Consider the following 14,469-nt stretch of genomic DNA (forward strand, 5'->3'; position numbering starts at 1 on the left):
AAAGTGCTTCAAAAGTATAGAAGAACAGATTTTTTTAAAACACAGGAGTGAACCTGTATTATTTTTTACAGAACAAAGTTATTGCCTCCTGAGTTCTAAAAAAGTCTGATGAGCTGGCACTGCAAACTTGAATCAATATCTGAACTCCATCAAATAATGTTGCAAGCTGACATTTATTCTCTTTTTCCTTCTTTTTTTCTGTTTTTTTCCACATACTGTGTAAACATATGGTACTTCAGATCAGACTGTTTTAAAAATGTTTTATACAAATTCAGGCAACTGGATAAGCAACCACTTTTGATCAACCACTTTTGTATAATTCAGTGTTGAATTTAAGCTGTCAGTGAATTCTGGGTTTTGTTGCCAACAAATGTCCCTTTGCTCCTGCAGTGCTACACATGTAACTAAATTGCACGTTGGGTAAATGTCAAATCTACTGAAAGAATATCTCCAGAAATAAGAAGGAAGTACTTACTGTATTAGGTGACTTCAGTGCAGGATAAATGGGAATTGAAATTTGCTACAGGAATTCTATAGGAGAGGTAAACAGAGCAACTGAACTTTTAATCTGATTCTTGGATAGAGAATACTTTAAGTGAGTAATGTTTGGAATTATTTAGGAGTGACTAAAATCTGATAATTTTTGAAAGAGTGAGTAAGTCTGTACAAGTGAGAGCATGGCTCTAGAGTCTGATGGATATTTCATGCAGCAGCATGATTTCATAGAGGCTTAGTGTTATGCTAGTAAACATAGATTTTAATTTTTTTTTAATTTTTGTAGTTTATATAAATTTTAAGTTTAAATTTAGTTGTTTATATACCTTTAATCTTAGAATGCTGAAATGCCACAGTACCATCCAGCTACTTGATTTTCTAAGTCTGGGCTGTGAGTATGTTCAGATTTATCTTTAGAACCACAGAAGAGGAACAGAAGTTATGTTTAAGACAGACTAATGTTTAGTGAGTTGTTGCATAAAGCCAGACCAGTAAAAGCTAAAAATGCAGCAGGTGTCACTTGCTCTTTGCAAATCTATTACCTGTATTTACAGTCAGTTTCATGGCATAAATGTTCTTATTTTCCTTCTTTATTTTCTTTTTTTCCACTGTCCTAACAACAAAAGATGAGACAAGCCCACCAAAAGACAAGGGGACGTGGAGAAAAGGCATTCCAAGCATTATGAGGAAGACATTTGAAAAGAAGCCTTCTGCTGTAGGAACATTTGGTGTTAGACTAGATGACTGCCCCCCAGCTCATACCAACAAAGTATGGAAGTAGAGTTTTTCTTCCACTGTGAATTTAAAACACCTTTTTAATCAATTACTTACCCATATAACTCTTCTTCTTCAGTATATTCCTCTGATTGTTGATATATGCTGCAAACTGGTTGAAGAAAGAGGTCTTGAGTACACAGGCATTTACAGGGTTCCTGGAAATAATGCTGCCATCTCCAGTATGCAAGAAGAGCTCAACAAAGGAATGACTGACATTGATGTTCATGACGATGTAAGTCTTCGATCACACTATTGTCATATTAAAATCCTCAAAACTTCTGGTTGTGTTGTGATTATAGAATTACAAAGCATGTCTGACTTTTTCTTTTAAACACATAGAAATGGCGTGACTTGAATGTGATAAGCAGTTTGCTGAAATCCTTCTTCCGAAAGCTCCCAGAGCCCCTCTTTACCAACGGTAGGTCGTTTTCATTACAGTTCCATCTGTAGGAACTGCTGTTGAACAGTTGTCTTAAAACAGTCAGATGATTTGAGAGAAAAATTCAGTGAAATCATCCCCATTCTGCAATAAACATTCTCTTTCCTCAAGAGTGAGGACTCATGGTGATCATCTTAAAAATAAGAGCTAGCATAGGATTTCTTTGATGGTGAAGGTATTATGAAAATGCAAATAAAAGAGTAAAATTTTCAGTTCTACTGTTGCGATATTCTGTGAAAACTGGGGTTTTTTTCCTACTGGCATACCACACATGCACATATGATACAATGGGCTAATCTGTAACTTCCAGAGATCATTTTTTATATATGTTATTTGTGTTCAGGGAGGAGTGGGGCTGGGAGTTGGGGGTGTATATACACATATACACAGATATAAAAACTCATGTATATATGTGTGATTAATTTCTGCTTTTTTAACAGACAAGTATGCAGATTTTATAGATGCCAATAGAAAAGAAGATCCTGTTGAGCGTCTGAAAACACTGAAGAGACTGGTAAACTGAAATCAACTGTGTTGTAGGTGCACTACAGAATTAGCATTAAATGTTTGATGTTCTGAATAGGGATTGTTTGTTTCAGATTCATGATTTACCTGAACATCATTATGAGACTCTCAAGTTTCTTTCTGCACACCTGAAGACAGTAGCAGAGAACTCAGAAAAGAACAAGGTATTAAAAAGAAACATATAATGTATTTTGGTTGTTTCATTATGTATTATTTTTGTGCAGGATTATTTCTAATTAAGGTGATAATTTATTGATGTAGGTGAAATTAGGGACTTTTGCTGTGTGGAGAAGGTTTTTGGATTAGGCTAAGTACTCCTGGAAAATATGCACCTGTTTAGTGTGAATTAAGTTTATTCAAACTGGTATTCATTCTTCTGGGAATAACTCCTTGCATCCTATATTTATCCCAAGTCTGTAAATTTACTGTATTTTTAGTCTAGACACCAGTAAGACTGTGCCTGGGCAGGGTGCAGGTGAATAAACCTGTTGACAGAGGTTGTCACATCAGCTTTCTTTGAAGCCTTGCTTTTGGATGCTTGAGAAATTTTTAAGACTAGGACTTGCTGTAGTTACTTGAATATTTGATTACCCTGTAGATGCTGTTTGGCTGGTTTTAAGAAAGAAAACTCACTCTGTACGTGGTGGTAGTTGATCATTACCTGGTCTTTTTCCACCACTAAGTACAACTTTTTGTCATTTCCATAGGGGTGGGAAAGAGGTAGTTTGTGTTACGTGATTCTGTGCATGCTGTACTCCTACAATAAATACAAATCATAGTGTCCCCTTTTTCAGCTCTCAGGGAGGAGTAGCTGAACACAAAGCTGTCCCATAATATGGGTGTGTTTATGGATCTTTACCTCAGGGCAGGTAACCTGGTGGCTTGGCCACCAATGCGCAGGGTACAGGAAAAAGTTAGATGTAATTGATGGTATATAGAAGAGCCTGTGGTCAATCTTAAATTTTAAAAGATTAGAATAATTTAAAAGGTCAGTTGAGGTGAATGTGGTAGGTTCTGCAAATACTACCTTGTAGTTAAATGTGAAAGAAAAATATTTGTGTGTTTATAAAAAATAAAATTCAACACATTCAACTTCAGTGAATTTTGAGCTGATATTATAAGGAAATTATAGTAAGAGTAATTTTCAAGTGCATTGCCTAAAGGAAGCTTTTTTATCATTTTATGGTTTTGGTGGGCTTTATAAATGTTGTTAAGTACTGTTAATGTCACAGAATATATAAAGCTAGATGAATGAGGTGTTGTTACAGTTGTATGACTTGTCAAATGACACAGTTGAAGTCAAAGAGAGTGTTAAGGGCTTGTGTCATGTTTGCAACTTACTTCTGGTAAGCCCAAAGACCTTGCCTCCTGTGTATTACTGGTCTATTCTCTACCAGAACACTAAAGTCAGAGTTAAACAAGTAAGCAAAAATAGAAGGTAAGTTCTGCTGCTACTGCTTGAAATTATTTGTCAGAGATGTATCATTAGTCATATACTTAATTCACTTTTAAAGTGGTGACCTGGTCACATAACTCTGAGCCTGTCTCATGGATAGATGTGTTGGGTCTGTGATGTTTGTTCTGCTGTCTCCTCTGAAGTTGGTGCAAGTTGAATGAGGTCTTTGTCAGTAGATATTATACAGTATTTGATTACCAGCTTAATTTTTTGTGTGTGTCATGTAAACATTTTCAGGAAAAAAATAGGGAGCTATCAATGCCTTTTTACCAAAAAAAAAAAGAATCTTAAAGCATCAATATTTCCAAGTGTCAGTGTGTTTCTTTAAGGAAAGAAGAAAAGATCCCCTTAAAGTGTAAAGAATATATCGGAGTTCTTGAATTTTTTGTGCTTCTAGAGCCATTTGCTTTTGCAGTAGGTTCAAGAAGGTTGGAATTCTGAATTGCAGAAATGTGGGGTGTATTTATTACATCTGCATATAGAAGAGTTTTGGTGTAGTGTAACATCCTACCTGAGTCAATAATGTATTTTTAAAAAACTTTCTTATGTCCTTGTTTAAAATGGTTCTCATATATGCTAATAGTACTATATTAATGTACTTAGCCCATATTACTGTATTTTTTTCATTATAAATGTATGATGTGGAAATATTTCATTTCTTAGATGGAACCAAGAAACCTGGCAATAGTATTTGGTCCAACACTTGTGAGGACATCTGATGACAACATGACACACATGGTTACGCACATGCCAGACCAATATAAAATTGTAGAAACACTCATCCAAAAAGTAAGTGGATACATTTCATTATTTAAAAAATAAGGTCATACATAGATCAACCAGCTTTTCTCTCATTGGGCCAGTTTGGGTCTGATATTTATCCATCAAACTCTCACTTTTGGTAATATCCATGTTAGATTATGCCACGTTTGGGTTTTTTTATTTCCTGTGGAGTTTTCAGCTATTTTATTTTAATTTTTAGCATGACTGGTTTTTCACAGAAGATGATGCAGAAGAACCTCTTGTAAGTATTGTGGCACAAATGCTTGTGTTCTAACTGCCTTAGTTTAGAATCTGCTTCTGCTGCCTCTAGAACGCCTGTATATTTCTTACTATGTCACTGTATGGTTTGCTCTTCAGAAGCACCTTTTTAGTTTTCCAGTCCTTGTAGTAATGAATTCTATTTTTTTTTTAAAAAGCAAGCCATGCATTTGTTTTAAAACCATAAAGGAAAATAGGACACGCTTTCCTCGTGTTCTTCAGGTGAATAATGCAGTTTTCTAAATGCTGTTGAATCGTAATGAACTATTTGTGAAACGATGATGAAGAGATCTTTGTTTATTAACTGTAGACAGCAGTTCAGGAGGAAAACACTGTAGAATCTCAGCCAGTGCCAAACATAGATCATTTACTCACCAACATTGGAAGAACGGGAGTATCTCCTGGAGACGTATCAGGTAACTCTTGCCTGGACAGTGTTAGTCCATAGGCTAGAATAACTTACTCTGTTAACTCACTGTAACTCTCTCTTCCTATTTTCTTTTACTAATAAAATGTTTTCCTCTTTTCCAAAAAAATCATTTAACACTTGTTGAAGACTTGAATTGTTGATAATCATGCATGATACAATTTGGAAAACTTTTTTGTCTAACAGGAATTTAATCATTAAAAGATGAGGTTTGCACATAGTATTTTATTTATTCACAGTAACCCATGCAATCATCATCGTGAGGTCAAGCAGATACGCTGCTATAAAGTGGTTTGTTGTGATGGCAGAAAAACTGATCTTCAGTGGTGTTCTAATATTGCTCCTTCCCAACGTTAGGAATGCAAAAAAATTGAGTTATATTTTCTTGTCAAGTGATGGATACTTTAAGTATGTTGCAGTATGTATATACTAAAGCTGGTTTCCCTCTGTTTATGAATGCCATCCTCTTTTGTGGCTAAGGATAAGCATTACAGGCTCTTTTTTGGTGACTTTTTCCCCTTCTCCCTTCACTCTACTATTGCACTAACCCAGCATGTTGTATCCCACGAATGTTACCCCTTCCTCTCTAGCTTTTGTTTCAGTTTTCAAAGGGTTGTTCAGCACTTACTGAAACAGTCACTTTGTCCTGATGTTGTAACAGGCGAAGTGGGAGGAGTCTATCACACGGTGATGTCATTAGTGGATTCTGTGATGTCACTGATGGACAGCTGGAACTGTAGGAAGAAGGAGGACTGTTGCCCACACTGTAGCTGCCTTGTCTGCAGAAACCCCCGTTTCTTGTAAATGGAAAAAACCCCAAGTTGATCTGTGCTGTAAATTTCCTTTTAAGAGTATTTTAAACAGATCAATGCTACTTTTTAAAAGTTTTTCTGCTGTTTCTTGTTATCTCTGAAGCAGACCCTGAGGAGAAATAGCATGGTATGGTCTACCAGTCTTTCTAGTCATAAAGCATAAGCCATGTGTCAAAAAGGGGTGTGGCAGGGGGCTCAGCTCTTTCTTCCCAGGGAGAAAGTCCCAAGTTCATGTTTTTTAGTCATTGTGCTAGCCCCTTCCTACCCCCTTTATAATTGTATAATCTTGGGTTTTGCGAGACAGTAAAACTATGGTGTCCATTTTTCATTTCATAAAAGCGCTTGTTATGGGAAAGTACAAAACTGATAGCTGCTGACATCTAGACAATTTAAAAATAAAATTTTACCTGTATGAAGTAAGAGGTGGAGAGAGATGTATAATTGGGGTTTTACACACAAAATATTACTTAATTCCTTTAAAAACTCCCAAAAAGAGTATGACTACAAGAACCATGATTTGTACCTAGGAGCCAACTGTACTAAGACACCCAATTTTGCTTTGTGTATCCTGAATCTCAGGAGAGTACACAGTGCCATCCTGTAAAGGTCTCTCAGCTGCGATTTTGCAGGGGCTGTATACTTAAAGCATCGAATAAACATTAGTATTTCTGTTTTTTATTTTGAAGAACAGGGCTCCTTTGCCATTCCTATCATTGAGCTGGTTCTGCCTACAATTCACAGCATCCTTTCATGGCGGTGGCTTTCTGTGGTGCAGCTTGCATCTTTGTGAGCTCTGACTATTCACTCTGTTCTGGTTTTAATTTGCTTCACATCTTGTTCTGTGCTTGTCTTTTTCATAAGTCCAGCATTGTCTGTAGCAACAATTAAAAAGTTGCACAGAACTGAGCAGAATTTTTTTTAATTTTTCCACAGATTCAGCTACTAGTGACTCAGCAAAATCTAAGGTAAATCATTTTGTGATATGAAATAGTTAAAAGCTTTTGAAATCTGTTAAGTGCTTGCTTTATTGAATTGCAGATATGCAGATGTACAATAGAGCTTATGTAGAATTTCTTGAGTAAGTGGTAGTACTGTTTGTTTTCTCTTAACCTATTTTTGAAGTGTTACATTGGAAAAGTACTTGCTTGCAGTTAGCTGCATCTACCAAAGCAGTCAGCTGCACACAGCAATAGCTTAGTTCCAGGCTCTCACAATTGAGGGCACTTACCTCCTTTTTGCATCTCATTTAGCAGAGGTAAATGTATATATATGTGTTCCCTGTTGTTGTTCGCGTAGTACTAACCCACAGAGACTATTTATGTTTCTCTATTTCACTGAGAAAAGTATACTTAGAATTCAGCCTGTTCTTCTTCAGGAGGTAATAGCTCCTCCTCTCTGAGGAAGGCAAAGGCTGTGGTTAAAGGCTGCTCTGCAAAATCTCTGTCAGAAGTATTGCTGTGCTTGGGAGGACAGGCTCGTGAAGAAGGGGAACAAGACTGGAACGTGGGCATTCATTCAGTGCTCAGTTTAATGACAAAGCTCTCATCTGACAGGGACAAATCTTTGTCTCCTGGGCTGTTGTTCAGTAGTTCTAACGCTGGGTGTCTGGCACAGGATGACAGGGCAGCACACAGCTGACCTCGGTGAGCTGTGAGCTCCTGGCACAGCTTTATGCTGGCCTGCATTCCAGGTGTGGCACTGATGCCCCCCTTGGAGCTGACAGCAGGACTCAGAGCATCCTTCTGCTCCTTTGTGGAGATGCCAACACAGCTGCTCTCTGAGGATGTTTAGTGGCTCAGCTGTTTCCTCAAAACAGCCCAGTTTCCAGGACACCACATCACTCTGCCTGTAGCAATGGGGCAGTAAGTAGGAAAGGTGCATAGCTCTGAAGGGGCCAGGTGGTAATGTTGTCAGTGGACTGAAAATAGTTTTTAATTTATAAAATGGAATAACTTGGCTTGTCCTTTTATTGTTTCTGTGCCATTTTAAAGATAGATTCCTCTAAAATAAGGAAGTTTATTCACTCATTTTCTAAACTAGTTATGAATAACTTTCATTTTATTGGCTGTAATTAATTGATACCATTTACAAACTCAGTCTGAAAGGTGAAAGATGAACTGAAAAATTGAGCAATTAGCCTTTTTGAATAGGTAAGACCTCGAAAGGAGGTTTTGAAACCAAACTCCTAGAGCCACATCTGTGAAGTAGTTGCAAACCACTCTTGAAAAGGTTTTCTTACTGTAATGGGGCCTGCTTTATTAGTCAATCAAAAACTAAATAGTTGTTTACACAAACTAGTCTTTGTTAATTTGGAGGGACTCAGATAAAAAGTTGAATGCTCATGATGAAAATTGACTTCTTGGGCAATGTAATTTAAGTTACAGGAAGAGAATGTAAATGTTCCCTGAATGCAGACACACTTTCTACTGTGAAGCTCAGGATGTGTTTTTAAACTGTGTCAGGCTAGTAAGTGTTTATTTTTTATCTTTAACTATGCGCTCTCCCTTTTTTTAACAGGGTTCTTGGGGTTCTGGAAAGGATCAGTATAGCAAGGAACTGCTTGTGTCCTCCATTTTTGCAGCAGCTAGTCGCAAGCGGAAAAAAACTAAAGAGAAACCACAACCAAGTAGCTCAGAGGATGAGTTGGATAATGTGTTTTTCAAGAAGGAGCTTGCAGAACAATCTCGTGGTGACACAACAAAAGAGGACACAGCTAAAGGGGAATATGAAAGAGAGAGAGAGATAGGGAGAAAACAAAGGATGTTTGTCCTGAAGGAAAAAGAGAACAGCAGTAAAAAAGATGTGAATGTTGTAAAGGAGGAAAAGAAGTCATTAAAGAAAGAAAATATCCTGACGGAGGAACCTTCACTGCCTTACCATGAAAAATGTACAAAATCATTGAATATCAACTGTCTGCAAACCATGCAGAAAAATAACCCAAAAATGCCTATTTCACAATCTTCTTCCCAGGTTGAGGAGACAGTGTCTGACTCTGGCACTATGCTAAGCACTTCCTCCCAGGCTTCCCAGCACAGATACTCATGCAAAAAAGTAGCCAGCCCTGAAATTAAACACAATGAGTTTTTAGCAGCTGATGTCAGCTCCATCACCTCAGATTATTCAACTACTTCATCTACTATGTATCTGACTGGTTTAGATGCCAGTATGCTGAGCCCTGAGGTGCAGTCAGTGACAGAAAGCAAGGGAGAAGATGCTGATGATGAAAGAAGTGAATTGATCAGCGAAGGGCGACCGATGGAGACAGACAGTGAAAGTGACTTCCCTGTCTTTGCTACCAGCGCTGCTGCCGAAAGGCTGTCCAAAGGGAAAGTTTCAGAAGTGGTAAAGACCAGTCGGAGGAACTCAGAAGAAAGCGAAGTAAGTTGTACTGAGGGAAGTTCCACACCAAAGTTAGAGAGTCGCAGACTTTTCAGCTCACACAAACTTATTGAATGTGACACACTCTCCAGGAAAAAGTCTGCTCGGCACAAAACGGACAGTGAGGGGTCAGGGGATGCAAAGAGTGAGAAGGACTTGCCTACTGTGACCAAAATGTTTGACATCATGAAAAAAGGAAGATCTACAAGCAGTTTAGCTACATCAGCCAAAAATGAGGCTGATAAACAAGAACCTACATGGAGACTTAAGATTACAGATAGGTTAAAGCTGCGACTCAAATCATCTGCTGATGACATGTTTGGAGTTGGGAATCAAAAAGCTAACTCTGCAGAGACTGCAAAGAGAAAGAATATCAGGCGAAGGCACACGCTTGGGGGACAGAGGGATTTCGCTGAAATAAGTGTCCTGAATGCCTGGAAAGCTCAAGAACCAAGTCAAAGTAGAGAGAGAGAATCTGAGCTTTCAGCTGTGACTCGGTTGAAGCCAAAATGTCCAGCCCAGGACCTCTCAATCTCGGACTGGCTTGCACGAGAACGTTTACGCACTAGCACAACTGACCTTAATACGGGTGAAACTGGAAAGCCCAGACTTGAGAACACTAACTTAGCAGAGGTATCAAAGGCAGAGCTGCCCTCATCTGCAGAGATGCAGGCAGATGAAGGCAGCTCTTCCAGCAGCTTGACTTTAATTAACAGAACACCACCTTCGGGACCATTTCAGCCACCAGACCAGGTAAATGGTGAAAATTATCAGAACATGAACAAAAACAACTTCAGCCCAGCAGTTGATGCCCATCCTCATAAACTGTCTGGGACCCAAGTGGTTAGATCTCGATTCTACCAGTATCTTTGAGTTGGGGAGATATGTCCACTGCAGCAATTCATTAACTTACTGTTACACTTCCCAGTAACTCTGTGTGTGCGTGCGTGTGTGTGTGTGTGTGTACATATATAAATATTTTTTTCCTGTACTGTTGTTGTTATGCAGCCTTCATTTGGGCTGGTTTCATCACTGTGCTCTGTGGAACGTCTTCACAGTGCATTACCACAGCCAGAAGAACACTAAAGTTAAAGTATATATATATATTTTAAGAAAAAGTATATTTGATGGCTGCATACAAATGTTGAACAAAGCATCTGATGCAACATGCTGTGTAGTGTATACATGGTTTTCTGACTGAGAGTTGGCCTGACATTAGTATGCAGGAAAATTGCTCTTTTGGTTTAGTCACTAACAAGTGCCTCATTATAAATTCATTTGGTTTGTTAGGGTGCCATATTGCTAAATTAGAGAAACTTATTACAAACAAATGAATGCATTTTACTGTTAATGAGTTTCATTACATTTTACAAATGTTAACACAGGTGGCTACAGAGCTTCCATTCCTTAGGCATTCCAGTAAATATTGGAGTTTTATATTTCCGATTTTAATACAGATTTTGAGTTTTATGTGACTTGAATTTCTAATCTTTCTGTAAAATAAGTAACTTAACTGTACATATTACATGTGTATCTTTTCTTCAGATACCAGATTTGATATAAATGTTGTAACATAGGCGTGTAGATAGTGGATACTGGATGGAACTGGTTTCTTTTATCGAGAATATAATTCTGCATGAAGACCTAATGAATCCAAACCTGTATCATGCCTGTGTGCATACCCACTTAAACACTGGAAATAAAATTGTTTTGGTGACTCTTGGTGTGATTCTAATTCTTTCTGATTAATGGTTTTGAAATGTCATGTTTTAAAGTTGCAGTCAGCAACTGCTCTTGGGATAACCAAACCTGCAGTTCCCCCTGGATGAAGGACACTTCTCATTAGTCATATGTTTGTGGGGCCCACACTGTGGAGGTCAGCATGTGAGAGAGAGATTCAGTTGGTTAAGTATTTTCATCTTGATGCATAGTTTGATTCTAAGGGATGTAGCAAGTGGGTTTATGTTTAATGCACAGTTTTGTGAAGTCAGAATGAACATCGGTATCTGCTAATCAGAACAATACTGTAGCTTGGGTCTTAGACTTTTTATTTTAACTAAAAAGATTTGTTTCTACCCTAAAAACACATCTCTGTGTGAACTCATCTGTTTTTTTATTTTATGTTCTTGCACACCTACTCAAAAACAACACAGCTGTTCCTCACTTTGGGTGTCCCAGTGTCTTACACTGTTTCTTCCTTGGCAGAGGATTAAACCTCTACCCACATGTCCATTACTGCGAGGAGAAGGAATTGTGGTTCTGGGATGTGTTTGCTGACATGCTTTTAGGCAGACCTCATTTCTTTCCAGACTGACTGTAACAGTCCCATGCTTTGATCTGCTGTGGTTTTGATCCTTGTGAGAAATCATTATAAAAACTGGCCATGAAGAAAAGTAATGGATACGACAGTTGACCTCTGTGAAAGTTGTCACCACATAACTGGGTTGCATCTAATACCAGGTCCTATAAAAATGAGCCATGTTCCTGTGTCTCTGTGCAAACTAAAATGTCTTTTCCTCCTGCAGCAGACAGGAGGTGGGTGCATTGGCAGTGTGCAGTGTCGGGAGGAACAGGTGCTTTGTGAAGGGCTGAGTAACCAAGGATGATTTTGGTTCAGTTGTAATAGCAAAGTGTACTTGACCAAGGGATTTCTGAATACAGTGTTGTGATGCCTCTAATGCTGTAGATCAGTGAGTACCACTTGTCTTTCACTGGAGCTGTATTTTGTCCCATCAGTAGTCTCAGAAGCTTGTCGGAGTATGCTGAGCATCCACAGTAAGTCACAGAGGTCTCCTCAGTGAAGCAATATACTTAGGGAGGTGAGCCCCCTGTCTGGGGATCTGCATCATACTCTGTTTTGGCAGCCATTTTGATGGGTTAATTTCCATTTTGTTGTGTTTATAGATAACTGATAATTTTACTTATGAACCCAGACACATGGCTGTCAACTTTTGTGTTTGAGAATATAGAATTTTTGTTGTATTAAATGAAGAACACAAGATCTTCTGAAAAATGAAGGATGTAGAAAACAAACATGCAAAACATGACTTGTATTGACTGACAGTGCTGCAGGTAGAGATTTATTTAACCTGGTCAGCCTCCATGGTATTCTGTGCTGCTGCACTGGTAGTGTGGAACCGGTAGGGGAAACCCATGGCTTGAGGGGGAGAGATGCAGGGAGCATCTGCCAGGGCATCAGGGAGAAGAGGTTTCTGAGCTCCCCCTGAAGAAAATAGTAGGTGACTGCATATCTCAGGCTGGAAAAACACTGATGCTTCTGCTTCTTGGAGACTACCAAGGTTTGGGGTCACCTAAATTTCAGCCAGTGTGGCAGCTGAGAACATAGACATTTCTAGGAGTCATCGCTATACCCTGATTGTAGCAGCAGCTATCTCAGACCCTTATTTGTGCTTTTTTACTGTGTTGGGGATTTTTTTCCTTTTTTTTCTTGCTGTTTTCCCCCCTCCTGTGGAAGAGAAGGATGACAGTCTGATTGATTGACTCAAGAAGGGAAGTGTGTACATGCAATAGACTGTCCTGAGGTGGATACTGTTAGTGTTCCCTGTGGCAGCTGCATTCAGTGGGATGGCAGCTCCACAGGGTTGCAGAGCAGGTAAGGTGGGCAGGGATCGAGTGCACCCCCAGCTCAGCCACGTGCAGCCAGGACAGGTTGCTCTGTACTGGGCTTTAAATATATTTTCACGGATGAAAGCTCCACAAGCCCCCTGGGCAACCTGTGTCACTGTTTGGTCATAGAGCAAAAAGGGGTGTTTTTAATGTTTAAACAGAATTTCTTAATATTGCTATTTGTGTTCTTTTTTTTTTGTTTCTGTATTTCATCAGAAGGATTCAGACTGGCTTGGAAAGTACTGCTCCAAGGACTCTTTAGAGCTGTGAAGCTGCAAGTTGTTAGGGACAGGACAAGCTGAGATCTGATAGAGAAATAACGAAAGTATGGACTGTGTTGGTTGCAATGGTAGTGTTTGGATTTTTTAAATGGTTCCTAGCAGCAATTCCTGCGTCAGTGATGATCAATGGTTTAGTTTGAGCTGCTTTTTCTGGAGTGTAGTCGCTGGAAGGAGTTGTGTGACTGCTTTTTAAGACTTTAAAGGGCTTGTTACAGTCCCCATTAGTATCGCTCACAGCACTGTTGATGTGGAATTAAGGCATGGCCACAGTCCAGACAGTTTCATAACATCTTTTGTGCTGCTGCAGAGCTGAAGGAAAATTCTTTGCTGAGCTGCACATAAAGGTCTCGGGTTCCTGTGCAGCCTCTGAGAACCCTCTCCACTTTGTTCAGGCAGGACCAAAGGGTTTGAAATGTGACCTCATTTACTACAGAAAGCTGTGTATTTGTTTCCAAAGCCAGGTCCTAACACCGTTCACATCTAGACAGTAATCAACCGATTAATGGTGCCAGCCTTTGGAAGGGGGTGTGGGCTGATGTGTGGCTGGGAGAGGCAATGCCCTGCAGCAGCCTGCAGTCCTTGGAGCAGTGCATGTACCTGTGGCTCCCAGGCACGAGACTGTAAAAATCTACCTCAGCCATCTGCTGAATCCATGAGTTTGTAAGCATGCAGGAAGGGCTGCCTCTCGGGGGATCAGATGGATTTTGGCCCCGTACACTTCAGCTGTCCTGCACATCCCTCCCTTTTCCTGCTGTATGCAGCCTCTTTGGCTCTGCCTTCTGCAGTCCCTCGCTGTGGGAGGAACTGGTTGACACCCCTGTGTTGGTGCTTACTCTGCTTGGAAGGCCTTGGTTGGCTCTGACTACAGCAGGCAGCAGGAAGGTCCTGCTCACCTTGCAGCTCCTTCAGTGAGCTGTTTGGCTGCTGGATTTTGGAGCAGTGAGGCTGGGGGCTGCTGCAGTGCAGAGCTGCTGTTGCAGTGGGATCTGTCCCATGGCTTATCCCAAACTTCAGCAGCAGCCAGCTCCTCTAAAACTGCTCTTCATAACTGGTTTGCAGTGGGAAACTTGTCTTTTTCACTACTGTCCAGTTCTGGTTTTTGTGTGCAAGGATTTTATTTACAGACTTGATGATTTCCTTGTGCTGAGCTACAGCCTGTGCACAGCTCTTCCCTGCCTGTGTTTGTGAAAGCCTGACAACTTCATTGCTGG

General features: G+C 39.6%; 1 protein-coding gene across 5 annotated transcripts in view; it reads left to right on the top strand.

The window, feature by feature from the left end:
• ARHGAP21 (Rho GTPase activating protein 21) overlaps positions 1–11,067 on the top strand; it is a 114,246-nt gene extending 103,179 nt beyond the window's left edge. For all 5 annotated transcript variants that reach the window (XM_085050511.1, XM_085050512.1, XM_085050516.1 and 2 more), the window contains 10 exons: positions 1,122–1,264; positions 1,349–1,504; positions 1,612–1,690; positions 2,152–2,225; positions 2,311–2,400; positions 4,356–4,481; positions 4,675–4,716; positions 5,044–5,149; positions 6,906–6,937; positions 8,490–11,067. In XM_085050511.1, the coding sequence (XP_084906637.1) occupies positions 1,122–1,264; positions 1,349–1,504; positions 1,612–1,690; positions 2,152–2,225; positions 2,311–2,400; positions 4,356–4,481; positions 4,675–4,716; positions 5,044–5,149; positions 6,906–6,937; positions 8,490–10,223 (2,582 nt within the window). In that variant the 3' untranslated portion in view covers positions 10,224–11,067. The remainder of the gene's footprint in view (positions 1–1,121; positions 1,265–1,348; positions 1,505–1,611; positions 1,691–2,151; positions 2,226–2,310; positions 2,401–4,355; positions 4,482–4,674; positions 4,717–5,043; positions 5,150–6,905; positions 6,938–8,489) is intronic.
• The last annotated feature ends 3,402 nt before the right edge of the window (positions 11,068–14,469 follow it).

This window comes from Lichenostomus cassidix, chromosome 2 (genome assembly GCF_008360975.1).
Source record: "Lichenostomus cassidix isolate B80296 chromosome 2, HeHo_3.0, whole genome shotgun sequence".
NCBI classification, from domain to species: Eukaryota; Metazoa; Chordata; class Aves; order Passeriformes; family Meliphagidae; genus Lichenostomus; species Lichenostomus cassidix.